We start from the raw sequence: 26,840 nt of genomic DNA, 5'->3' as shown, positions 1-26,840 counted from the left end.
GAAGCCAAACGAAGCTCGGCAAAAGCAAATTTCGGCACTACAGGTTTTCTGCCTCCAGAGGGATGAGTGCTGCCGCTTGTGTCTCACCTTTTCCCTGGTAGCTGGAGGGGGGCTGGTGGGCAGGGCCTGAGTCTGCGTGCCCTTAGTGCCCGTACGACACGCGATGCCCACGGTCTCAGGGACCGGACTCAGGGAGCCGTCGATCAGTGAGCTGCCTTTCTTGGGTTTAGCTTCTGCTGCTCCGTCCACTGAGAGGAGGAGGAGGAAGAGGAGGGAGAGGGTTAAGAGGGAACAGAAGGACGTCTTATGCAACTGCAGTGAATCAGCAGTAAGAGTGGAGGTGGAAATACGCAACAGTTTGTCACCTCCTATAGAGAACGAGCCGTCGTCTCTCTTGCGTATGATGAGACTGTCCACGTGCAGGGTGATCGGCGAGGGCTCGGCGTCGGAGGGATTGTCGCGGGGGCCGTCGTCCTGCAGCGGAGGCAGCAAAATGTTGTAGGGATGCAGAAAAAAGTTTCACAGCACGTCTACTCACCCGCCAAGGAACCCAAGAGAAAGCTCTTTACACAAATCCAAATTCCAGTTGCCTTCAAAATATTTAACTTGAAGCTCTGTCCCTTCAACAATACCACAAAAAGCTTTAAGTACCTTTAAATTGATGTGCGTGTCCCTGATGCTGATCTCCATAGGCAGCACTTGCGGGGCGGAGTCGTCCTCCAGGAAGAGGGACAGGTTGCGCAGCGTGGACATGACGAAGCTCGCCTCGTACCCCTGGAGACGCAGCTGCAGGAAGCCGTTGTGTTCGGCCAGCGGGGAGCGGGCGGCGGCGCAGGGCCCGCTTTCCAGACGAGCCCGCACCTTCGGATCATGGAGGCCCCCGGTGGATGCGGAGTTGACGTCACCACCTGCTGTGTGGGAAGACACAAGATAGCTCTTATTAGCGTGAGATTTAGTTTCAGGGTCATGACGTGGAACACACCTAACGTTAAAATACACCCAACGTGAAATAAAATTCAATTTAAACCTTCTGGCCTCTGAATAGTTAACTGAAACTAGACTAAAGTCACAGTGAAACTTCAGTCTTTATGTTTATAGCAAATACATACATTTATTTTGTGTGTATCGTTAGCCTAATAGCATAAAAGTCATTGTTTTTAACATCAATAAAAACAGGCTAATAGTGCGGGAATTAATTAGTACTCTTAGTTTGGCATTTTGTTGTAGGGGGGCGCTAAAAGAAGAATAAGTGTCTTTTTTTACTTGGAGCACACCTTTCTTGGAAGTTTGATTTAATTCTTTCATGTCCACCATATATGTTTAATTCATAGAACCTAGGTTACATTTGCTGTAGCCTCCGGCAAAACAACCTTAGCTGCTTATTTTAAACAGTATTAGGGTAACAATATGTCGGAAAATAAATATCAAAAAACTGACATAAAGCATTGGAAACTTTTTCATCTTGTCTGGCCTCATCTATCAACGAGCTAACAGGCTAATCGTGTGGGAAAATAATCTGAGAGACGTAACAGTTTTCTTTTATCTTAAAATTAGTGAGTGACGCAAGCTAGGTTGCTAATTAGCACTGGTGTGGCATTGTCTAGTAGGGGGACGCTAAAAGAAGAATGACTGTCTTTTTCTTTACTTGGAGTACACCTTTCTTGGAAATTTAATTTAATTCTTTCATGTCCACCATATATGTTTAATTCATAGAACCTAGGTTACATTAGTAACCTTGGTTTCTTTGCTGTAGCCTCTGGCAAAACAACCTTAGCTGCTTATTTTAAACAGTATTAGGGTAACGATATGTCAGAAAATAAATATCAAAAAACTGACATAAAGCATATCAACAAGCTTACAGGCTAATAGTGCGGGAAAATAATCTGAGAGATATAACAGTTTTCTTTTATCTTAAAATTAGTGAGTGACGCTAGCTAGGTTGCCAATTAGCACTGGTGTGGCATTTTCCAGTAGGAGGACGCTAAAAGAAGAATTTTCTTTTTTTATTTGGAGCACTTGGAAGTTTGATTTCATTCTTTCATGTCCACCATATATGTTTAATTCATAGAACCTAGGTTACATTAGTAACTTTGGTTTCTTTGCTGTAGGCTCTGGCAAAATAACCTCAGCTGCTCAACTTAAACTGATAAACCAGGTAGATCCAGCCTGAAACTGCTGTTTCACCGTGACTTTAAAGTCTACTTCCAGTCACCCGAGAGGATTTTTTTTACAAAGACTAGCCAGCTCAAGATAAAGGGTGGATTTTGGTGTCAGGTTTAAACGAGCTCGAAGTAAGAGGCAGGACGAAGGAAAAGAGAGAGGAAGCATAAAGACGAGTGGGAGACTCAATTGGAACTAGAGGCATGGGGGGAATTAAGAAAAAGGTGGGCTGAAGAAGATTATGTGCAGTCCCACAGGCTCTTTATAGCACTGGTGTTTAATTATTTCCTAAGGCGGGACACTCGGTGGAAAACTCCCACCACAAGTATTGTTGAAAAGCTTTAAAAGTTGACACAGAAGTAAGATGCGAGTTGCTGAATTTCACCATCACAAACTGTGATGGTAAGTTTACCAAATGTAAAGGAGGAGAGGAGGGGGAACAAACACACAACAAGGAGAATTAATACCTTAGCTCTACACATTAAAGTGCGTATTGGTTCAGCAAGCACACGAGTACATTCACAAGTTTTTTTTTTATAAATGGGTGAAGGAAACAGGAACACTCAGCAAGGCATGAAAATGGCCACTTAAGAGAGAGAATTAAATATTTTTTGTTGCGGCAGCGAGAAGCGCGTCACTTCCTTTTAATGCGCTCTTTGAAGGAAAAGTAGGCAGAGGGTTAATACACATACACACAAACACACAACGCAGTCAGCCTTTCTCAGATAAAATGACACATTCTCTCAATCCTGAGCAGCTAGGGTCGAGGGGAGAAGGGATGGAGAGGAGAGAGGAGAGAGGAAAGGAGAGAGGAAAGGAGAGGAGAGGAAGGAAGCCAGCAGCTGACGACTGAATGACTGTGATAAGACAGGGAGGGGAGAGAAAAGATGGCCTGGAGACGGGGAGAGATGAAGCGAAGGAAAGGTGGAGAGGGAGAGGTGAATGACAGAGGATTAGTAGGGAGATGGAGAGGGAGCTGCAGGGACGAGCAAAGGGGAAAAGGTGGAGAAGAGAAAGAGGAGAGGACGAGGTGCTCTTGTGTGATAGAAGGAGGAGGATGAGGAGGTGGTGAGGGGTAAAGCTGGCGTTTCTCTCATTGCCTGAATCACTGGACTGAAACTGCAAAGTCTGCTGGGGGGGGGGGGGGGGGGGGGGGGGGGGGGGGGGGGGGGGGAGATGAGGTAGGGGGGGGGGGGGGGGTGGGGGGGGGGGGGGGCAGGAGGAGGAGGAGGATGAGGATGAGGAGGAGGAGGAGGAGGGAGGGAGAGAAATTAGAAAAAGGGAAGATTAAGGGGTTAAAATCATCAGCACGAAAGTAGCAGTTAATTTAAACGGGCCACGCACAAGTGCAGTGAAAGACCACAGACCTAATGTTGCAAATAATGGGACCACTCACTCCATTACCATCAGATTCAACCTCTCACACACACAAACACACACACACACACACTGGAGGACCTCAGTCGGGCTGGGCGTACACCAGATTATACTGTGATGATATGAATTTCATCTAAAGACGCGTGGTAGGACTGTGTCACTGTGAGGTGTGGTGAAGATGAAAAGGTCCGAAAAATGAAGCGGCAGAACAAGAAGGCTTGTGCCAAAAAAAAAAAAAAAAGCATTGTCGGATGTCGTTTTGGATGACCTGTCACTCAACTAAATCTGTCCCCAAAAAGTGTCCCCAATTTTAGCTTTTAATGAATCAGAAAAAAATGTTGCACGTAGACTACAATCATTACGGTAGCCGGTTGCACTGCTATTAACGTTACAGACACAGCAGTTTAGAAATGAATAAATACGTCAAAATAAATGAAACCGTAGTTGTCCCTGTTTCTTCATTTCATCTTGCTAATGAGCTGTAAATGTCTCCTGATTTCCACATCAGCAGGCAGTGATCACACGGGGTCACGCAGACCCCGTTTTATTATTACTAGTGTGGGATTTTTCTATTTATCCTCACAGCAAAATAGTCCATCCTTAGTCAATCCACTGCATTAATTCCTTTCTCAACCAGTAAAAAAAAATGTTGTGAATACGTGATTACGGATGAAAAGAAAAAACTAAACGCTGTGATAATTTTGAAAAATACTGTGATATCCATTTTTCTTGTCGCACCACCCAGCCCTAGACCTCAGCGTCACATGAGCTCCCCACTGCTGCTGAAAAATGAGCGGACACTTCATGCGTTGCAACACAGAGCATGCCGTCGAGCATAGCCCTGAGTCTGGAAATGGGATCTGACAAACTGGAAGAAAGTCACAAATACACATACGCACACTCACACACGTTTACGCGCACACACATATACGTGGAGGCAGACACGCTGAGGCGAGCATGCATGTTAGGTTGCAGATGAATCAACTCACAGCGGTTACCTTGGCTGCTTTGAGCAGGTATTGGTACTGAACACACCATACCTGTGGGGAGTTATGGGAGGTAAATAAAAAGGAGGGGGTGTCTGTTGTTAGTGTGTAAAAATGTGTGTGCACAAAGGAAAAATGGTGAAAGAATCGAGTGGCATTATTTTACCAATTTACTGATAGATTGTTTCGGAAAATAATAAAAAAAAAAAAGTGATGAAAAGTTTGTTGTTTTGATATAAGAAACTAGAATTATTTAATATTTGGAATTTATGAATTTCATATGAATGCAGCTCTTATTCACTGTTCTCCGCTTCTTCCTGCTCTTTAGTGTCAGTCTGCTGCTCGCTGCCCTAGGACCTTTAGCACACGTCCTTCCTCTGTCTGTCCTCATATTTCCTCTCAGTCTTGAATGTCAAATAACTTTTAGTGCCAGAAAAAAAAAAAATCTACAAAAGAAAAACAGAGTATCTCGCTGTCGCTTCGTGTTTGGTCGCTGCTCTGATTCTGTGCTTAAATTTCCTCACGTTCAGCTTTAAAGGGAGAAATAAGCTGCAGGTTTGGTTTGGTTGATTTCATTCTATGTAATCAACAATCCCACAAATTGAAACAGGATTGGCTACGATGCTTTATCAAAGTTTGGTATTAACGTAGTTTGGTATTGAATACAGTTCGTATGCATTCAAATGTGAGTTCGAACTGGAAACCATGCAAAAACAACGCCCGTTAAAAACTGTAGTGCATCATATTAGATCTCATATGAAACGGTTTCATGCTCAGTCACAGAGGAAACCACCACATCCATCGCGGGCTTCTTTTACCTAGGCTGCGGTTGCTGAGGTACTGCCTGAGGCTGACGTTGCCCAGCTGGCTGGGTGTGACCTGGCCCACCTCCAGGGCCACGGCCGTGCTCTCGCCCAGCACCTCCATGCCCACGCACACCGACTGCACCCTCAGCACCAGCACGGACACCTGGAGGAGAGGTAGGACACAACGAGAAGCGATGACTCAGTAGCTTTAATGCATATTAAAAAAAAAAAGGCACTTTTTGGGGGGTTTTTTGGGTTTCTCACTATATCTTTCGTGGGCTCGTCGATGCTTTGGGACGCGGCGCTGACTGTGTCCGGGGACGCCCCTCCCTCCTGCTCCTGGTTGGCCGCGGCCTCGGCGGCGCTCTCCGTGGCGCTCTGCTCGCTGACGGTGTCCTTGAAGCCCGAGATGGACACGTCATCTGCAAAAATGCACGAAGACGACACGACTCAGTCAGAGGAGCACAGGCGTTCTCCCCTCATAAATCATCAACGCTGAGCTCTTTCATTTAAGGTCATCAGCACAATGCTGCCACCTCCTGTTCAAAACTGTCAACTACAAGAACATGTTTTTGATCCCTAGATTTTTTTACATAAGGATTGATATTTAATTATCTCCAACCTGTATAAATTACGATTAGTGATCTGTCTAAGGAAGTGTGTGAGCTCCACCTCTCTCCAACAAGCTGTAGGTGTCTCCGTCCTCCATCAGGTAGCTGTCGATGGAGATGTTGTCCAGGGACTGCAGCGAGGGGCTCTTCTTCATGTTTTTGTAGGACACAGAGAAACTGGACTGGGAGCGGTCCCGCATCAAACGACCACTGCGACACACGGGCACGAGGTCATGTGGAGAACAGTGCACAAGGTAGAAAACGGTAAAATAAAACCCTGCGACAACGTCCATGCACGTGAAAAAAAAAAATTATAGGCCTCCTCACATCTAATTTGAATTTTATCATTATGCCGACACCGAGCCCCAAACCGCCGCGCTCTCACGGATCAGACAGAGCTTACTCTCTGCAAGTCATGAATTAAATATGGCGCCGTTCCTTTGCGCGGTGTTGTTTAAGGTCGTGTTAGAAACCAAGTGTCACATCCTCCCCAGGAAAAAAAATAAAAATAAATCAAGGAAAATCACAAAACAATCAAAGAGGATCTGAAAAAAAACGAGAACACGAGGCTGAAAACAAGAACTGTCACAAACAAGGAGCTTCGCGTTTCATCTCCGACATCAACACGAGTCGACGGGTAGACGACGAACACAGGAAGAGAAATCATTAACACATAAAGACGTTAACACACACACAACGACTGGTGTCTCATGCACACATGCAAATGCATGCCCACATGGGATCCACAGGGACTCGCTGGAACACAAACACACACTACACGTAGGTCTTCACCAGACGCCCATTACTACAGCCAGTCACAGATCCAGTGTCTTACATGTTGGAAATGGAATAAAGGGAGGTGGATCTGCTGGAGTTTGAGGAGCTGAGAAGATCAGAAACCACAGACAAACTTCCTTTCCTTGGTAGAGAGAGAACACACACACACACACCTCGTATGGGTCAAAGCAGAGCTCGGGAGGCAGAAGGGGAAGTGGGTGAGTTAAGAAAGGTGACAAAAGACGTACACGTAGTGTTGACAGACAGTTGAGATGAGGAAACGTGTACTAAATAAAAAACAACACACAGCTGGAGGTCGGCCCATGTTCAGAATGAGAGCGACGACTTCACATTCGTACGGACACAAAAAAAAAAAAAAAAAAAACACTCATGAGGGAGTTCGACACACGGCGCTTGTGTTTCAGGAACAGACGGGTTCATTTAGAGAAAGACTCATGTAGGTTAATGACGGTGAAGCACAGAGCGAGGAAGGAGGGGGGGGTCTGAGGATGTTGTCTAGGTTAGTTAAAAATAAAATCATATATAAAAGTATACATTTGTTCTTAAACACCTTTTATAGCAGACGTATGAATGATGTTTTAAGCCATAATTAATGATTAAAGATGCTAGATGGACGCCCAGTAGAAAAAAGTTACGCTTTTGGCATTTCTCATTGAAAATAATTATTTAAATTATTCATAAAATTGCTGCCAAATAGCTTTCTGTCAACTCTACAGCACGTATATTTACATACATTTGTAGAGAATAAACTAGTCTAAAAGGGGATAAATGAAATAGCTCTAAAAAAGTTAATCAGCTGAAGGAACAATGATAAATTATTAGGACTTGACTGAATTTAAAGACACTGAAGTGTTTCAGCGAGATAATAAAACAAAGGCATAAACCAATAAATCAAGTAATTAATTAATCAGTTAATTAATATTGTCTTTCATGTGCTTTAAAATCATTCTTTGTCAAGGAAATAATTCCTCTGCAAAATCTGTGGCATCGGTTTACCTCAAGAAAAGTGACTTATCTTCATAAAACATTCATTTAATGGTGATGTTGCTGTGGCTGAAATGAATCTGAAAGGGCAGAGGATAGAATACCTGGATATCGACTGTGGCATCTTAGCAGCCTTGTCTTTGTCGTTCCAGTCTTTGCCGCCGAGCGGGTCGCACAGAGCGTCGCCCGCGCTGGTTCCAGAGTCGGTCCCCTTCTCGTCGCCTGTGGCCAAACCGTCCATCGCCACTTCTCTACCTTCGTCTAAACTCCTCCTCCCAACGCTCTTAGCAGGAGTCCTCTCGTCCACTGACGCTCTGCGTTTCGATTCGGGACGCGCCGCTGGAGTGGAGGTGGGGACGAGCGGAGCGGCTCCACCTTCCGGGCCTTCGCCGCATAACAGCTGATCTATGGAGCAGGGCCGCTTGGCCGCCTCCGGGGGTTCGTTGCCCTCCAGGGTTCCTCTGCTCTCTGAGGGCGAAAGCTCCGACCCCAGAGGAGATCCCGAGCTTTCGGCCTGGGGCACGGGCTTCAGGAGGAGGGACACCTCGGCGCTTTTGAGCAGGAGGCCCAGGCAGGCGGTGAAGGGCTGGTGATCCCCGGGGCGTTGGGATGGATCCTTGCGGTCTTTCTTGGAGCTCATCTCCTCCAGGTCCTGCTGCAGCGTCTGCTGCAGGGCTTTGAGGCTGCGCTGGAGATGCATCAGGAACAGATACTGCCGGTGGCTCACCTAACAAACACAGACCAGATGAATGTATGACTGATAATGAGTCAAATGAGGTTTTAAGAGGGTAAGCGTTGACGTCGCTGCCGCCAAAAAACATGGTGAAATGTGGCAGTAAATGCAGTGAGACCAGGGAAAACGTGGATTATCAGATCAAATTAAAGACAACTGGACTCGACAATGATCCATACGAACTAGTACGGATTTAGAAAAGTGGACTAGCCTCCATAAATTTACTCCTTGCTTTATTATTTTTTTACCTGTGCACTTAAATGCTTCTGCACATGCACCAACACGTGCACGTCCGGATCTTTGCATGACGACGTCAAAGAAGAGGACGAGGAGGGCAGACTGTCCAGGGAGTGGGGTTTATGGAGTCCGTTGCTGGGCGGGACTGTTGCGTTGTTGCCGTGAGACGATGCCGTCCCGCCGTCCGTGCTGTAATACTCCTTTAACAGCCGCTTCCTCTGCAAGCGCGCGACCGCCTCCTCCGACGAGCTCCTGGGCAGTCCCGGCCCCGCGGCGCTCCTCAGCTTCTCCTGGTGCTGGACGAGCTTGGCCGGCTGACACGCCCACACGGTGAGAGGGAAGGAGTCCACGAAGGGCTGCGGCCGCCCCTTTCCCCCTCGGGTGCCCTCGTAGTCCACCCAGAACTGGGCGAAGTGCAGCGCCCAGAAGTCGGCGGCGGCCGGCATCTTGAGGGCGTCCGTGCCCATCGTCGGCACCACCAGGCCCCGGTAGATGTCGTGCAGCTTGGTGTCTTGTTCGTGAGCGTGGCGCTGGAAGACCGGGTGGAGGATGGGTAAGGAGGAGGCGGGGGAGGGGGGGGAGCGGGGGAAAGAGGAGGAAGACGACGAGAAGAAGGGCTCCTCTTCGAAGGCCTGCAGCAAGGCCTCGAGGTGGGAGCGGGTGCAGTTGGCGGGGTGTCGCGTGTTGGTCGCCACCATTTCTGACGTCTGCACGGAGATGGAGCGAGGCAGGTCGGCGGGGCAGGAGGCGTCCCAGTCGGTGGGAACCACAACCTGATGGAGAAACAAAGAAGTTAGGCGTGAAGACCAGAGCATACGCTCCACAATTCAGAATTAGGCCTCGACTGCTCCGCCCTCGCCTTGAGCATGAGTCCGTCGACTTTGATGTCGACGTGCTCGTCGGGTTTCTGCGAGTCGTTGAGCTTGTAGATCTCCATGAACTGCTCCAGACTCTGCCTGAGGTCGAGGGCGAAGAGGTTGAGCCACACCAGGCTGCGCGGATCCAGGACCAGCTGCAGGGCGTTGAGCTGGACGTAGAGGTTGGGGCACGGGACTGGAAGAAGACAAAGCAGACGCCACGTCACGTAACTCACACGGAGACGGAAGGAACGAGACACTGGAGTGAGTGTTTACACATTTTCTTTTAATTTGCTAAATAATCTCGTCTTAGCTGCGCGTTCATCAACCCCTTAGCTGTTCCTGTAATGTTTCCTAATGGAGCGAATGTGTGAGAAATCCATAAGCTAATTAATTGGGTGATCCCTCATTCACAGAACTGGGCGTAATTCAGGGGGGGAAAAAAAATAAAAAATCAATGTTCTCTCAACCACGCAGCAGTCGATGACTTCCCCCGCAAGAAAGAAAAAGATGGAGAGTCTGTGCCAATAATAGGGTGAAGAAAAACGCTGCTTACGGAGTTCTCGGCCTATTAAATGAGGATTAATGTGTCTAAAATGGGAAAGGCAAAGTCTCACTGGGGTAGTCCTTTCCGTCGGGAAAGTAGTATTCTGTGAACTCGGCGTGGATGGCTGGCATCTCCGAGGGAAGGTACAAGGACTTCTTATTGCAGGAGATCATCGCCTTGGGGCTGGAGCGACGCTGGTCGGCTGTCGACACCTGAAAAAGAGAAACGCACAAACGTCGAAACGAGAAGAGGCGACACCTGCAGACTCATTTTAATGTCGGCGTTTGCCGTGTGGCGACCTGGTAGATGCTGAAGTCCGCTATCCTGAGAACGACCGAGCTGGACATGAGCTGGGTCTTGGGGGTCTGGGGAGGAGGGGGACTGAAGGCGGCGCTGGAGGAGGTGTTGATCTTACCTTAAAGGGAAGAAAGAGGCACGTAAGGGGACTGAAAGAGGGGAAGACGTGAAAACAACGCACCGTGCAACCACTCCGCTCTCCAATCAGAAACGTCTGTGCCTATCAAAAAGGTGTGTATCACCGCACCCAGCTGTGCGCACACACACCGTGGTACCTGGCTCTAGGCACCAGCAGCACTGGGCTGGAGGCTGTGTGTGTGGGCTCCACTCCCTAAGACCTACTCCTCCTCCTCCTCCTCCTCCTCCTGATCTCTCCTGACTTCCTAGAGGCTCATACACATCGTCCCTAAGGGACACTGGAGGACAAAAAAACCCACAGGGATGACGTGCTGTGGGAGCGCCGGGAGACACAAAACAAACACACACCCAGAACAAGCGCGGTTGCGTCTAATCGTTGTTTAACGGGAGTGAAAAGGGGCGTGAGTTTTACCAGGCTGTGGGGAACTGTGCGGCGCCTGGCTCGGGCCCTGCTTGTCCTTCACCGCCGTCTTTAACATTTCGACGCTGGACGTGAACTCGCCGAGGAGGCTCTTCGCCCAGCCCTCCCTGGCTTTGGTGGCTTCGCTGTAGTGCATCCAGTGAAGGCAGCTCTCGCCTGAGGACACGGAGAGCATCAAATGTGGCGTCAGGCAAAGGGTGCATCCGTGGGTCTTAACTGAACATGCGCGAGAAGGAGGTTACACACCTGCTCTGTGAAAAGGGTAGTAGTCCAGAGTGATGGAGCTGAAGGAAAGCTGCATGGCGCCGCCGGTTATCCTTTTTTTGAAAGCTGCACAACAGAAACCAAAAAAGGGAAGGCCCGTCAGAATTTAGGAAAGTGCGCATCGGTTAATCTGCACGCGGGTGCATTAAACCCCGCGTGTGCGCCACCTTTGTCCTTGGCGTGGATGTCGTCACAGATGTGCAGGTCGAGGTGCGTGATCTGGAGGTGGTGGGACGTCTCGCACACGTCGTAGGCGCTGAACAGCTTGGCCATGCTCGCGGTCTGGTCGGCGGACGAGGACGCCTGCTGGGTGCGCACCTGCTGGGCCGTGGGGGGCGCCGACGACACCTGGCGGACAACGCAGATGTTCAAATGAGTGATTGAGTTTTTTTTTTTTTTTTTTAGGCTGAGGTTTGGCCTTAAATCTGTAGTGATGAATCAAGCAGTACTCCCTCCTTCCACCAGATGGTGCTTGAGACCAAATTACAGAAAACTGACTATTGTAAAGAAAATCTGCTGAGACATGGGCAGGTGTGACTTTGTGTGTGTGTGTGTGTTTGAAAGGCATGAAAATAGGGCAAAAACTGAAAGTCAGGGGAAGCAACAATGAGAGAGACGAGGTGACATAGGCAGAAACCGCACGGCAACAGGGAAGTGATACAGATACGAGCAGACGTGACTTTCGTGAAGGACAAACTATCAAACCGTGGCTCGTCCGAGCGCGGGAAAATGTGACATTCAACTTCTATTTAAGGAAGAAAAGTCGCCGCGCGTGCGTGTACCTGGTCTTCTGTGGCCATGCTCTTCCTCTGCTGTGCCGACTTCTCCATAGCCTCGCTGAGAGACTTGGCATACTGCACCATCGCTTTGAGCTGGGAGTCGGTGAGCACCCACAGCAGGTCATCCAGGACCAGGACGAGCTTGGAGGCCACCACGTTACAGTCTTTAATCTGTTGAAGTTAGAGCTGTTGTAGTAAACACTTCAATGAGACGGTTTCCAGCAAAGCACGGCAACACTTCCAAAAGGCAAAAAAATGATTTTCTCAGTTCTTACTTTCACACAACACCCTGCTTTACATTAAATCTCCAACGCACCACTTATCATTTCTGTTGACATTAACACTGTTTTGATGAAGCGGTGCTGCTGGACCCTGCGGCCTTACAGGCAACACAGAGGGATTATTGTTCAGGCCGCCGCATAGGGGAGTCTAGTTCTGATTCTACTCATACGATGTACTTGTGTGTCTGACCCGTCTCTTGAGAGTGACTCTGATCTTGGACTGGTTGGTGATGAGGCGGATGGGGGCGCTCAGCATGTCGTGCTCGGCGCTCTGGATGGCGTCGGCCTCTATGCGGATCATCTGCCAGCTGATCTCTTTGAACGTCAGGATCTAGACCAAACAGGTTAATGATACAAAGCACTGAGTGAACAAGAAAAAAAAAAAAACAGGCGAACTCGCATCATTTTGTCATATTTCCCATTTAATGCAACCGATGCCGACCTCTCCCTTCTGAGGGTCCTGGATGCGTGTGAATCTCAGGTCGCTCATGGTCCAGCTGGTGTTGACGCTGTAGACCTGCAGCTGGGAGAGCTCGAAGGAGGCGTTGAAGGCCTTGGCACTGATCCGGATGACGATGGAGTTGATGGACAGGGAGATCCCTTCCACCACCTTCTCAGCAAAGCCATACTCGCTGCGTGGGAAAGAAACACAGGAAACGTGGTTGGAAAGAAGTGGAGGTGATAAGAGGCGCTTAGCGACAAGGTCTCGACAATAAATGATTACATGTGGGTGTGTTTTCTTAACTCAGATTGAATTTAAAAATGTATTTTATCTACTTGTACTTGTAGTTGTTTTTAAATCAATGGAGCCAAATGGAAACACTTAAATGACCATTTAATTAAATTAATAATCCCAGTGTTTTCTTAACCACAACTTGGCTCTGGTGTCTCAGATCACAATGCAATGTGAAGTAGTTCATTCTCTTTTATCCTGATTTTAAAAGTGTTAATGAATGGGAGTTTTGTTATCAATGAGCACTTTTTTTTTTTTAATGCTCGGTGTTATTCAGGAAGTGTCAAGCGAGCGTGCCACCTGGCACAAGCAACCTGCAGGAATGCTTCAATGTTTTTTCAGGCATGAATGGTCAGCAAACATTTGAAACCCAATCACTGATATATAAGCTAAACAATTAAGGTCAAAGACTCTTACTTTCAAGACGCTGAGGTTTATCCTGGGCAACACTGACCTACTGATTTGTATTTTAAAAATGTTAAACCCTAACCATGTTACGTGTTTGTCACCTTTGCCCTGATGCTGTTGCTATTGGAGACGGGCCGTTGGGTGGACGCGGCTCATCGCAGGTACTCATCTCCATCACCACTTTATCCAGAGTCTGAAAGAGCAGAACAAGTCGAACCACTGTCATAACAACATAACACACATTGGTCTAGCGCAAAGTTAAATTTGTTTTATCCGTTTCCGTTTTGTTTATGCGATAAAAACAAATCTGGTAGAGGGTGTGTTTATTCTGTGAAGGTAAGCACCAAAACGCAGATAAAGGAAGGAGACCATGAGTTGGTAACAGTTTGTTCCCTCACTCCCCACTCCGCCGCTACTGTTCTCGAATTAATTCAAGTCCTGACACAGACTCTAGCCTCACCTACACAATCAGAGACAGATTAGATTAAATTATATTAAATACTTCATTCATCCTTTTAGTTGCACAACACTTCAAAGGCTTCGATCGTGCGATACTATTGTGTTGACTGCACTGACCAATCCTCCATTGTTGTGTTATCACCGAAAACAATGCCCTGTTTTGCCCAAATACGTGACTCACGAAAGCGTGAAGGTTGCACGACACCAGGTGCTTCATATATATATATATATACACACACACACATATATACATATATATATATAAGGAGGTGTGCGCTTTGTGGACCACACACATCATCCAGGTTTTGTTTGAGATGGAGCATTTCTTCCTCCTGCTGTTGCTGGTTTCCAGCAGATACTGCGCTGGGAACGCCGTCAACCCAGAAGAGGACGTCAACCTGCCAGTCTGCCAGCCGGACACCTGCACCCTGCTCACCGAGGTGGCGGGCATGAGGGAGAAGCTGTCGGCCACGGCGCAGACGCAAAGCGCGCTGGAGCAAAGGCTCAATGACCTGATGCAGAAGCTGGCCGCGGCGGAAGCCAGCCTGGGCACCTACAAGCAGCTGACCGAGGAGCTCTCCAAGACCAACCAGGCTCAGGACGAGCAGCTGAAGACGCTCTTCCTCACCACCTCGTCCACGGGCCAGAAGAAGGCAGCCTTCACCGTCGCGTTAGGAACCCCGGAGGGTCCGTACACGGAGGACGTGCCGGTGAAATACCAGAGAATCGTCTCCAACATCGGCACCGGCTACAACCCGGCCACGGGCGTCTTCACCGCGATGATGCGAGGCATGTACTACTTCTGCTTCACCATGTACAACAACAACGCCGGCCAGCCCAACTCGGTGGTGTCGCTGATGATGAACCACCAGAGGGTGGTGTCCACGTGGGACACGGAGGGTCAGGACACCCACGACAGCGCAACCAACGCGGCGGTGCTGCTGCTGGAGCCCGGAGACAACGTGTACGTGAAGCTTTACGCCAAGAGGGTCCTCTACGACGACGATTTTTACTACAACACCTTCAGCGGTTTCCTGCTCTACCCCATGTAGACCGCTTCCCTGAACGCATCACGGACCGTCAGTAAATTATAAAAGGGGTAGAGGCGATGATTTTGTTTCTTCTCGGTGTGTAAAAAGAATTCTTAATGACAATGAATGATTTCTGACCATGTGAGAAGCCGGAGGTGTAAACTTACCAAAGAGATTGGGTGAGTCTTCAACTTCGTCCATGGTATCTGTAAAACAAAAACAGCTGTTCAGCCACCGTGTAGAATTTTTGGATCACCGAAACTTTTAAACACCAGTCAGTGGGATTCGAATGAATGCTACTAAATCGGACAGAATCAAATCACGTTAAATCAGCGGGAGATCAGTGAGTCTAGACGTAACTCATTCATTCATTCATTCATTCAGACATAGAGCTCCGCTAATCCTCAACATGCAGCCTCTTGATTCAAGTCAAATTATATAGTAAAACCGATTAAGGGCTTATGTGTTTTTTTTTTCCTCTGCAAAGCGACTCTGTCTTTGAAAACGTCATGAATCAAGGTGTGAGGAACGCTCGGGATTTGTGTCTCTAATTGAATTAAAACACATTTCACATAAAGGCGCCAGTAGGAGGTGCTGCTATTCCGCTTTTAGCCCAGTACTCGTGTATAAATGTGCATAAATGTACTGCTTTGCAAACTGTATCCATCAAACACAATCAATAAAACCACTTATTTTGGCTTTAATTTGTGTGTGTGTGTGTGTGTTTAAGGTGAAGAGGTTTAGCCGTTCTGTAACAGGAAGATGGAAAGAAGAGATTTGGATCTAACAAGTGAGGAAGTGAGATATTCATCAGGGTTCTCTTTTTTTTTTTTTGTTTCACACTCAAACACAATGAGCTGCATTACGCAGAAGCATAAATTCACCAGCTCCCGTGTTCACTCAGAAATCTGAGCTTTCTGTAAATGACTATTACGGCCGCATTAGTATTTCCCGCTTTCTGTCAATGACGAAGCAAACACAAGAGAATGCATTGTTTAAGCACGCGGAATAATTTGGACAAAGGCGGCGAACAAAGACACACGGAAAGTGTTTATTCGCTGCGGAAAAGATCCAAATAACCGCTAAAAATTAGATTAAACACGAAGACAGGTGTCTGAAGGAAAGGTTGGGATAAAATAGAAAAAAAACAAAAAACAGAAAGAGGTCAGAGAGAACGTAATGAGGTCAAGGAGGAAGACGACAGGTGAAAAATGGACCTTGGTCGGAAATAAAGTCCAGTAGTCACGGAGTAAATTGCAGAGTTGCGTTCACCGTTTCCAGGGTGTGTCACAGACACTGACACACTTGGCTGATGATCGAGTCCACGTTCAACAGAATCGGACACGCCTGCACACTGGCACGATGCGTTTTTGAGTTAAATACGAGGGGGGAAAAAATTAGGGAGTATTCTTCACTTGAGGCTTGAAATAAAACTGGGACACGCTAAGCCGACGGTCAGCTGTTCCGTCTGAGCGTCTGTTGTGTGTTTTGACAACGCGCCGTGCACCCTTGGCTGTCGACCCTGTTTTGGGTCTCGACGGCCTCAACGCAGCAAAAAACAATCATTTACAAATCCCTCACCCTGATAGCGGCCTTGTTGCACTCCACGCGGTTGATGGCGAGCCAGGTGGGCAGGTCCAGGAGGCTCTGGAGAACCTCCTCGTCCAGCTCCAGGTTGGTGAGCTGGCCCTCCCCCTTCAGCGTGCTCAGGTTGATCTTGTCCGGCGAAAGGTTCTTAGCAAACCTACGGGACACACGACAGAGGAAAGTAGTGAAGCTTCAATCCTTGTGGATACTCACAGAGACGAGTTGTTGGCGGAGTAAAACGACAACCAAACAAACCCCTGCTGTTATGTTTTTATTAAACTAGCTGGTAAAGGAAGGTTGGCTCCACATTTTGACAAACAAAAAGCCTCCTCATATACATGATTTAAAGGTGGGAAAAGGAGACCAGACCTTGCTGCATCAGAGCATAAGTTGTCAGAGCTCTTTAATGTACAACCTCAGTACCTTGAGGTAAATCTCAGTCATTCTCTGCGTTCAGTCTATTTGCTTTTTAGCTAAAGCAAAGAGCTTAAACACACAAACTTGACGACCATGACCTAAGAGTTTTCTGGCACCATTCACCGCTTGAGCATTGGTTAATAGTTAGCAGGGTGGTTAGATAATAAATGCCTCATTGACCCATGAATCAGACCAGTCTAATGGGAGTCCCTTAATAAACAAGGATAGTATTGATTTCACATTATGTAGCTGTCAAGAGCCACGTGGCCTTCACTATACCTGAGCGGCTTCGTGTATAGCGTTTAGATTTCAGGTTTGGGCAACAATGCATCCGACGGAAAACATATCAATTAGTGGCCGTTAACGTAAAATGCAGTCTCACTGTCTTTGCGAACACGTATGTGCGGCGTGCCGGTGATCTCGTTAAGCTAATCTCTCACACAAACACACACCAAGCGTCTGTCTGTAAATAGAGACGGATCAACCAGCACACGGAGATCACCGGCTAACGGACTCGTTAGGAATCTGTTTATACGGCAACACTGAAACTACTGTCAAGTACTGATATTTAAGAGTAGTTTTCTACTGTAAATTGAGAGTATAACACTTATAACACAATTAATTTCCATTTAAGCACATTTAACAATGACTGAAAAGACGACGTTACTGCGGTTTCTGACATCGGGGTTAGAAGCACAAGTAGGGGAGGATAAAATATGAGAACGGAATAGGACAGATCAGTGTTTGGAAAAGAGGAAGCTGGTAAAACAAATAGGGTTTAAAGTTTTATTTTAGGGAAATAATTTGCAAAACTGCATTGTAATGTAATAACCTCCTGAGGCCCAAGCTTTTATTTGCTAAGCATTTTTAATTTCTCCAAGGTATTTGGTATTAGTAGGACCTGAGACGTATAGAAACTAAGCATCAACTTTGAACAGGAAGTCGTAGTTTTTGAAACAAGAAACGATGTCCTCATATGTGGACACAGGGATTATTTTATAATTGTAATAAAGTCACCAATATGTAACAAAATATAAAACTGTTTATTTTAATACCTGAACACGGCTGCGCAAAGACAGGATTGCAAACAATGAAGTCCCAACATCCTCAAACGAATACTTGCTAATTAGCGCCGTTGTAGCTTGTTGCCTTTGATAAAATTTGTTAGATCTGTGAGTCATATCAAACTACACACCTTAATAAACATAAATAAATAAGTTTTAAACTTTGCTACCACTAGATGGCAGACCAAAGCATCCATTAATGAGGACAATGGGTTTAAATGAACATGAATAAGCTCCACTAAAACCTAAAAATGAATGTCCCCATATGAGGACATGGGGTCTGAGGAAGATAATCTAACTGAAGTTTTGCAATAATATATTGTCATGCCATCGTATTGTGGAGTGATTCCTTTATGCTTTATTGAACAATGAACGTGCATCACAATGAAACAACTTCCTACGACATGTTATTTATTAAACTCCTGTCTGAAATAAAAAGAGACAAGAAAACGAAGACGATATTTTTGAGTTTTGAGCGTTTGAAACTCATCAGGTCACTGATCGATCATATATTATTGATAGGTTTGCTTTCTATGAGTTCCTTGAATCTGCAGAAAACCCTGAGAAACGCCTCATGAGACGTGCACACAAACTGCAATGCAAGATATGAAACATTACAAGCAAAAAATTCATTGGCGGAATGAGGCAAGAAATGCAAAATTGCCAAAACAAAGCCACCAATAAAATAAAAAACATATAAATGGCTCCCACCAGTGCCTGCTTTGTGCGTAGCTTATGTCCCACAGTACTCTAAAAGAGCCTTAACTCTTGACTTATAATTATGGAGGCGGTCAGTAACTGGACAGAACAAAAGGTTTTTTTGTTCTCATGGTCTGAGCTTTAAGTGATGGAAAGCTAACAGGTGCACAGAGTCATTATCTTTGCTGGTGACGGTTGCTTTGTGATCGTTCGGCCCACGTTATAAACTAAATGATTCATTCTGTCAAATTCCTGCTTCTTTCCACTCAACACCTTCTCCTGGCAGCGTTAGATTCTTCTCTAATTCCCCCAACCCCGGTAAATTATTCAGCAGCAGAAGCAAACGCAGAGCTTACGCTTGTGAGCAAAACAAGAAAGAAAACACTCTCTCGCACAAGCAAAACACAAATAATATAATACGCATATGCACTTGTTTGGGCCTCCACACACTCGGAGGCAGAAACACGAGTCAAGTTTGCTTCGGAGATGATGATGTTGTTGTTGGAGCGTCTCAGCCTTGTGACCAGTGAAATATTCATTCCTGCTCCTGCTCAAGTATCAACCAGCTAGCCAGCTAGTTTGCTCTTTCTCCCTCTCTCCTTATCTGGCGTCTCAGCCTCTCTTTGGGCACCTCTTGCTTCCTCTCTCCGTCTCCCAACTTCATACATAAATCAATACTGTAATCAAATAAAATGCTGCTAATCAGCTGCCTAATATCAAGGCTACTGACGCTAAACAAGCTAAATTACAGAGGTAGATTCTCCTCATTACTGCAGCAGGAGGTGGAGGGTATTAAGTTCACAGCGCGCCGTCATCTTTCTCTTTCATCTTCTCCTCAGTGGCAATTATTCCAGTCAGCAGGGCCGAGCTCACCGGACCAAATCCAGGCCCACAAAGAGATTATGGCAGGCTACAAGCTGTGGGGGGGAGTTAAAGGGTTAGCCCATATTCTTCTATGTGAAACTTTAATTTCCAAAATAGTTTTACCTTTCTTTAAAGGAGCTGCATGAGAGGAGTGAAGCTTAAAGCAACTAAAACCATTGTCATTGAACTATGTAGAATATTGCAATATATCATAATATCGCAATAAGGTATCATATCGTGACTCAAGTATCGTGATACGTATCTTGAAGTCCTCACCAATACCCACTCTTAAATGAAATAATATGAAAGATTTGCTTGTAGTGACGAGTCTACATCACCTGAATATGCAGCTCCAACCTGCTTTAAAGCAGTTTATCATGAGTTTAAGCTCGGTCTTAGGTTGTACGGCGCTCAACTTTATGATTTTACTTTTCCCAGGCTAAAGACACGCACAGAAAAGAAGACCAGAAGCAATTTCAAGCCAAGAGACCATGTAATTGTAGAATTCAAGGCGTACAAACCTTTAACAATGCAAAGTGAAAGGGAAATTAGTTGAACTGACCTCAACTTTGAGAAGACAACCAATGGGAGCGAGTGTTAGAGTTGATTAACACAGGATGCGAGCACAGAGTTCAACAAACCTTCACTGTAAGGACACAAAGTCCACGGCGTTGGCCAACGGTCTGCTACAAAGACATGGGTGTCATTCGCATATAGAGAGATTCGCTCGTTGGCCATCTCTTCGTTGCCGACAGTTGGTAGCTAGTGGCACGGTCCAGCATAACGTAAAAATATTGCTAGAAGCTGAGGTTAGTTCTTCAGTTTGAAGAGAAGATATCTCCTTTGCAATGCCATTTCTTGCCATTACCATTTGGGGAACGTTGTCCTTGTAGTTTCCACGAACTGAAATGCGTCAGTCTAATAAAGTTGCTTCATTAACTACAAGTGCTGCTGGAGTCTTGACCTTCCCACACTTTCTTTACTCCTCAATGCACTTCAGTAGCAGATGAAATTGCACCAGAAATACAATTTTTTCCACCCAATCTTGTTTTTCTGTGCCAACTTTCCATCACTTTTCATCTGTATCACTGGATTTCATTGACATCCAGGGGTCACCCTGGTGACGCCAGTCCTGTTTCCTCTTATTTCAAGGCTTTATGCTAAGCTAATCCGAACAACTTCTGGCTCAAGATTCATATTTAATAGACACATGCTGTATAATGATCATCAAATTCTTAGCAAACAATTCCGTTAACTTATTCCCTGAGCTCTGCATTTAACAAAGCTACAATCATGACTTGGTTGCTCAGAAACACCTGTTGCCAATAACTCGTTTGCCTCAGAAGGCTGATCTTGCAGCTTTTCCCTTAACCACACACTGAGAGCAGACTTTGGCCTGGCACATTGGACACCGACGACTGCGGTCAATGGAAACTGCTTTTTCCTGCTCTCACATGATGCATTTGTGGCGCAGTCTGATGACATCAATGCCAGAATGAGAGGCGCCTGAGGGAAGATGGCCAGAGTGACTCAGGCGACAGAGATGCTTGTTTTAGCAACCACGACTGTAGGAACGCAGACAGAAATCACCAAAAAAAACAAAGGGAGACATGTAGAAACAATAAAGGCTTTCCTATACCATCTTAAGGGAATTCCTCTGTAACTTTGGAATGTGGTTTTCCAGAAAAAGAAAACAGGCATCTAGGATGTTACCACATTTTTTTTCCTGCCAATCCTCATTTGACCGAGGAGCAGCCTTGGAACAAATAAAATGGAGACATTTGACATTTAAATGTGCTCCTAAATCCTTCACTCGCCCATTCAGCCTCAACACAAGAGTGTATTGAGCCGGCCGTACAAAGAGTCCGATAACTCCTTTCACTAGGGCCAATATCCCTCAATAGATACAGGCTAATAAAATCAAACACAGCATGCATTATAGCGTTTAAGAAGCTGAAATGTGAATAAACAAACATAAAAAATGACTACTGAGCTCATTTAAAAACAGCCCTCGAAATGTTTTACGCCAAGCAACTTCATCAGAAATGTATTATTGTTATTGCCTTGTCCAACATCAGATGGTTTATGGTTTATTGCACACACTTAGAGGACAACAGCACCGCAGTGCTTGGAGGCCGCTTACCCACAGTGTGGGTTTGGTGGTAAATCGAAGGGAAAAACACAGAAACAACATAACCTAAAAATAAAATGTAGAAACCCACACACACCTTCTCTCAGAAGGTGTTGTCTACCATGGCTACCCAGAGTTATATCTTATCTTCCCCTGGTATACGGCTGTAATTTCCCTGCTCCAATAACCCCATCTTAATCAAATATGGATAACATGAATCAGTGTTAATATTTGAATGCTATCAACCAACGTCTGTTTCATGTTTGCATGTTGTGGGGTTTAATGCGGCGCATACTATAAGCACGTGTCTTTAGTGTTAGCTTTGTGGCTATACATGTGATTTGATCAAGGGTCACAGAGAGCTAATAGTCAATGCTAACAGATATTATCAGGGTATTTCCATTGGCCTTAGCTTGGTCTGAATATCATCAAAAAAACAACAGATTATTTTATATTTTTTCAATATTTTAAATAGTACATAGAATATTTTTGTCTGGGTGAGGACATAAACATGGAAAAGATTTTACAGATGTTGATTAATCCATAAATTTCAAATAACAAACCAATATTTAGTAGGTATTTTATCTCTGCAGCACATCACACCCAACGCTAACATCAAGAGGGATTTTTTTTAATCGTTTTCTAGCCCACACAGAACAGGAAAACACCTCCAGGCATGCAAAACACCGCCACAAATGTCAAAGTTAAGCATGTTTGCATTGGCAGGAGCCGGGGGAATATTTATGTCCCCGTGGAGGCAGCGAAAAAGGTTAGCATGAAGGAGAAAACAATCCAAGACCCCGGTTACACGGCGGCAGAGGATGTCGAGGCCTAGAGGGACCCCGACCGAAATGTCTCTCTGCCACAAAGGCTGAATAAAACAAAACACAAAAAAAAAAAAACACACAACCTACACACGCAAGTGCTTCACAGCTAAACGCTGATGACACACCCACAACGAGGCACTTGGGCCATGACTCACGGCGTAATAACCTTCCCACCAGCAGTGAGTGATTGCACTGGAAAAGTGGAGTTCATCACCACGGTGCATCATCACGCAGCGACTGCCAAAGACGCTCCACAAGCACAGAGGCAGCACCGAAACCCATCGTTCACACCGCAGTGCGAGATGAGTCGTTATATTGCACACTCTGCTCGTCACATTTTACTAGTCGGTTATAATCTTTGGTGCTAAACATCCTATCCTCTGCCGTGGCTCAAATCCTTCAACCTCCTGAATGCCAAAAGGAAGAGGTCTAATCTCCCAAAGCCATGAACTCTCCATTAGAAAGCAGTGATAATCATTGTTGGAAGGCCTTTATGTGTTTGTCTATCAACAACTCAGCTTGTCACACATGAATCACCGCCTTTCATTGCACACAACTGTCTGCACTACTATGAGGCTGTGGATGCAAATTATACAGAGTACAATAGCGTTGCTGCGCTGGGTTATCGATAAGCCGTCATTAAATGCTGTAATGATGATATTATGAAAGGGAAAGGTTTGTTTCGCAGAATACGACAAATTAAATGAGTTTAAATATTTGGAGAAGGGCTATCGCATTTAATTTATATAACACACAGTGCAGCCAGTTTGTATTATGATAATTGATTATCCTTTAAGTAATTTCTTAAGCAAAAAAAGGCCAAATAATTATGCACTGTGTCTTTTTAAATGTGTCTTTTTCCAAATGTAATAACTGTGGGTTTTTGAAAGCTAATCGAACTAAATGAGATGTTCAAAGCTGTAAATGTCTGTTCTGGTATGTTTCTTTTAGTATTTAGGGACATCCGTACCAAACTAATCATCACAGTAATCAACTATATCTCATTATGTATCATTTTTACAGAGTAATACATAAAGAGTAAGAAGGATGGAGACTCTGAGAACAGCAAGAAAAGACAGGAGAACTGTAGAAATCTATTTTTATGCATAAGTATTTATTTAAGCCACCTGTTCTTAAGTGGAGCCTGAAACAGGGGACATTTTTAGGAGAAACACCCAGCCTCATACAGGTTCTCCATCCATCTATATTTGTACGTGTCTGTGTGTAACAGGATCTCGGGCCGTCTGGCCCCGAGCCAGCGTCCAGTCGATATCCAAACCCGTCTGTGATGTCGACAAACACACACACGGTGTTGTAAACTCACCCCCGGGGGCTATAACCTGATCCTGACCTTCGGGGGGAAACAAACCATCAATACACCCTGCGTCCCCGATGACTCGGTCACGTCCCTTTCGTCTTCACAAGCTCACGCGTTAAACGTCACAAGCAGACCTCCTTCGGACTGCTCACACTCTCCAAAAGAGGCCGCCTCAACTAGTTTAATATGTCACGCATGCTTCAGTGAACTTGTCTGCAGCCAGAGGAGACACAGTCATTGCAGACTGCCTGTCCAGCGAAGCGTAAAAGATGTAGTGGCTCTAACAGTCCGGTCCCGGTCGCAGACATGTGTCCTCTGCGGCAGCTAAGCCTGGAGGCCGCGCTGACATATTGATACCCAAAACATAACCTGTAAGCACATGTACAAATATGACTGGTGCTGGCAAAGCAGGACGAACAATCCAAGCGTAGATAATAATGCCACCTCGCTGCAGCTATATAAGAAGTATATTTATGAGCAAACACTGTTTTGGAATTCTGACACAAGCACTTCCATCATGACATCACGGCACCTCGAGCCGCAGGATTGGTCGAGGGGTTCACCTCGGCTCGCGCCGGACCAACCGGGAGGAGGACGAAGATCAGATGACACCACTTCTCTTCTAGTCATTTCCTGTCAGTGGTGATGCTAATGCTGCTGAGGGCATGCACAGTCATGAGCAGAAACACTAGGTGCACTATCGCAAAAGTGCATGCACAAACACAGCTACCGGGACACTGAAGGACATGCCGCCCGTAGGCACCGTGTTGCAGTGTGAGTTTTTTAATCTGTGGCACTGCGTACGATCTGTGAAGGGCAAAGCACTGACCAGTTCACCACAACTGGGCACACGTCGACTCTCACTTAAACCGTCCCCCCCTGCACACTTTTAAAACACTGACCCACATGTGACCTGCAGCAGGAACATGACAGCTGCCATTTCTCTGCCAGGTCACCACCACCACCATCATCATCCTCTAATGATTACAGAAATAGGTCAGTTTCAGTTTGAAGTGTGTCACCTCCCAGAGCAAAACAATGGAGCAGGGCCGCTGAAAAGAAAAACCTCGAGGGATGGTTGGAAAAAGAATAAATAATGCAACGTTAAGCTCATACAGCGTGGCATTAAACAAATCCTGAGCCACTCCTTTATCTCTGGGTTGGATGACAATGAGAAAACTCAGAAGAATGTGTTTTAATTACCACGCACCGAAGTGGATTTCCCCTCATATAATAAGCCTTCCTTGTGCCTTCGGGTCTCACCGGGGGAGGCACAGGGGGTAAAAAAGGGCAGAGTTTACACCCCTGTAAACAGACCTGCACCTTGTCACATTGCGCAAGCCGGCAGCACTTTCAACACCAGCTTCCCATCAACCGATTAACACGAAATATGTGTCATTTACACTACGTATGTCGTTCGTTTCGTAGCTAATAGTGTTGAGGGTGATTTGCCCTTTGAGTAGGAAAGCTGAGATTGTCGTTTCAGGTGATCTGACCTGAAGCAATCGACTGGTTCAACCTGCCTCAGAAAGACTCCAAAAAGGATTAGCCGCTCGGTGGCTAACCCCCGATGCTAGCAAGATAGTGAGTGGCAGTTTGATGAATAATATGGGTATGAGAGGATTCACTACAACGAAATGGTTTCGTTTATCGTTAGTGATGAAGGCGCTCTTTAAAGTGACGTTTTGGTTGTAGCTAGCTAGCTTAAGGGTGACAGCTAAATCGTCCTTTATCTCCCCTCCTCTGCTAAACTAACCTGGAGAGATGCTTCAGGATCTGCTTCTTGATGAGCCCAGCCATGGTGGCGACAGTCCGGTATCCAAACCACCACCACCTTCGCCGCCGCTGGGTGTCTGAGTTTGAGTCTGGCCGCTATCTTCTCCCAGACTCGAGGTATAAACACGGAGCTCAAATTCTTCTCCCCGTGTCAGTCTTCATTTTATCCTCTGTGAGACGTGGGAGACGAGGGCGCAGAAGCGGCATTTCAGACGGTCCGAGAAGCAGCCCCGCTCCGAGACGAAGCATGACGCGTTAGGCCATTTTGTGCAGATTCCCCGATAAAGATCCAAAACGACCCAGATCTCTGCAATATCTCAAATACGCACACACATTCGCACACGTTCGCTCGCATTCACACCGACGCCGTTCACCTGGACGACGACGACGCGTCTGTCGTCACTGCGTCTGGGCGGAGCTTCGTGATGCGTTTACGGTCTAATAGGAAGAACTACACATCAAGGCAAACTGACATCTTCCAGCCAATTCTTCATTTTAAAACTTTGCTTTGTGATGTTTGCGTGACGTGACTTTGACGCAGTTCCGCTTTTATGCGTGCCTTGTTATATTTATTATGCTTCGTTCCATTTATCCTGCATCGTCTGCCCAGTTTGCCGCCAGTAAAAACGGGACCTTTGTGTAAATATAACCCCAACGTACGTAATGTGCGTGAATGTGTCAAGACAAATGTAGTTTATTAGATAGATAGATAGATAGATAGATAGATAGATAGATAGATAGATAGATAGATAGATAGATATTATATTATATTATATTATATTATATTATATTATATTATATTATATTATTAGACAAACATTGTACAACTTCCTCATTAGTATATAACAATACAAATGCAAATACTATGAACTCAAACACACCATCAGTCCTTTTCCAGCAACAGAAATCGAAAATAATAATAATAAGGAACCTACACAAACATTATACAGTGGGAAATTAGAAAACTCCAGACATAAATGTACTTTACTAAAATGTAAGTCTCAAAAAGATCCGTTTAAATAATAAAATCCCAACATGTAGATGACATTATGTGTTATGTTAACTTATTCAAATGTTTTCTTCAGCTTTTTATTGCTGTATGCTCCACTGTGTAGCGTGTATCCGTGAACTGTACACATACTGGTCAATGGCTTATTTATAAATGCTATTTAATGTTAAAAAGATATTCTGATGCACATTAGTGTTGACTTAAATATTGTGACAGTGGTGTGAACTTATTGCACTCGTTT

General features: G+C 45.7%; 2 protein-coding genes across 8 annotated transcripts in view; one reads left to right on the top strand and one right to left on the bottom strand.

The window, feature by feature from the left end:
• uhrf1bp1l (UHRF1 binding protein 1-like) overlaps positions 1-26,840 on the bottom strand; it is a 30,802-nt gene that overhangs the window by 2,747 nt on the left and 1,215 nt on the right. The window contains exons 2-25 of one of the 7 annotated variants that reach the window (XM_047574907.1): positions 25,571-25,648; positions 16,489-16,651; positions 15,075-15,113; positions 13,519-13,610; positions 12,719-12,908; positions 12,467-12,607; positions 11,999-12,166; positions 11,384-11,564; positions 11,199-11,282; positions 10,944-11,108; positions 10,669-10,809; positions 10,396-10,511; positions 10,167-10,308; positions 9,552-9,745; positions 8,704-9,465; positions 7,827-8,449; positions 6,776-6,859; positions 6,002-6,150; positions 5,594-5,751; positions 5,342-5,492; positions 4,536-4,577; positions 652-911; positions 366-474; positions 88-248 (exon numbers count right to left, since the gene is read on the bottom strand). In XM_047574907.1, coding sequence (XP_047430863.1) covers positions 88-248; positions 366-474; positions 652-911; positions 4,536-4,577; positions 5,342-5,492; positions 5,594-5,751; positions 6,002-6,150; positions 6,776-6,859; positions 7,827-8,449; positions 8,704-9,465; positions 9,552-9,745; positions 10,167-10,308; positions 10,396-10,511; positions 10,669-10,809; positions 10,944-11,108; positions 11,199-11,282; positions 11,384-11,564; positions 11,999-12,166; positions 12,467-12,607; positions 12,719-12,908; positions 13,519-13,610; positions 15,075-15,113; positions 16,489-16,651; positions 25,571-25,614 — 4,359 coding nt within the window. In that variant the 5' untranslated portion in view covers positions 25,615-25,648. Of the gene's footprint in view, positions 1-87; positions 249-365; positions 475-651; positions 912-4,535; positions 4,578-5,341; positions 5,493-5,593; positions 5,752-6,001; positions 6,151-6,775; positions 6,860-7,826; positions 8,450-8,703; positions 9,466-9,551; positions 9,746-10,166; positions 10,309-10,395; positions 10,512-10,668; positions 10,810-10,943; positions 11,109-11,198; positions 11,283-11,383; positions 11,565-11,998; positions 12,167-12,466; positions 12,608-12,718; positions 12,909-13,518; positions 13,611-15,074; positions 15,114-16,488; positions 16,652-25,570; positions 25,983-26,840 lie in introns of those variants that run through there. The other 6 variants (XM_047574908.1, XM_047574909.1, XM_047574910.1 and 3 more) reach the window with 6 other exon arrangements.
• Positions 13,628-15,611, top strand: LOC124999821 (complement C1q-like protein 2). The gene has a single exon (XM_047574916.1). It carries the CDS (start codon positions 14,191-14,193, stop codon positions 14,926-14,928), a length of 738 nt encoding a protein of 245 aa, XP_047430872.1. The 5' UTR covers positions 13,628-14,190; the 3' UTR covers positions 14,929-15,611.

The sequence above is a fragment of the Mugil cephalus genome, chromosome 22, assembly GCF_022458985.1.
Source record: "Mugil cephalus isolate CIBA_MC_2020 chromosome 22, CIBA_Mcephalus_1.1, whole genome shotgun sequence".
Classification (NCBI taxonomy): domain Eukaryota; kingdom Metazoa; phylum Chordata; class Actinopteri; order Mugiliformes; family Mugilidae; genus Mugil; species Mugil cephalus.
The sequence above is the reverse complement of the archived record's forward strand: the minus strand, read 5'-3'. Positions and strand labels throughout refer to the sequence as shown.

Excerpts from the sequence above, each read along its gene's own strand:
- LOC124999821 (XM_047574916.1), top strand. The coding sequence starts at position 14,191 with ATGGAGCATTTCTTCCTCCTGCTGTTGCTGGTTTCCAGCAGATACTGC.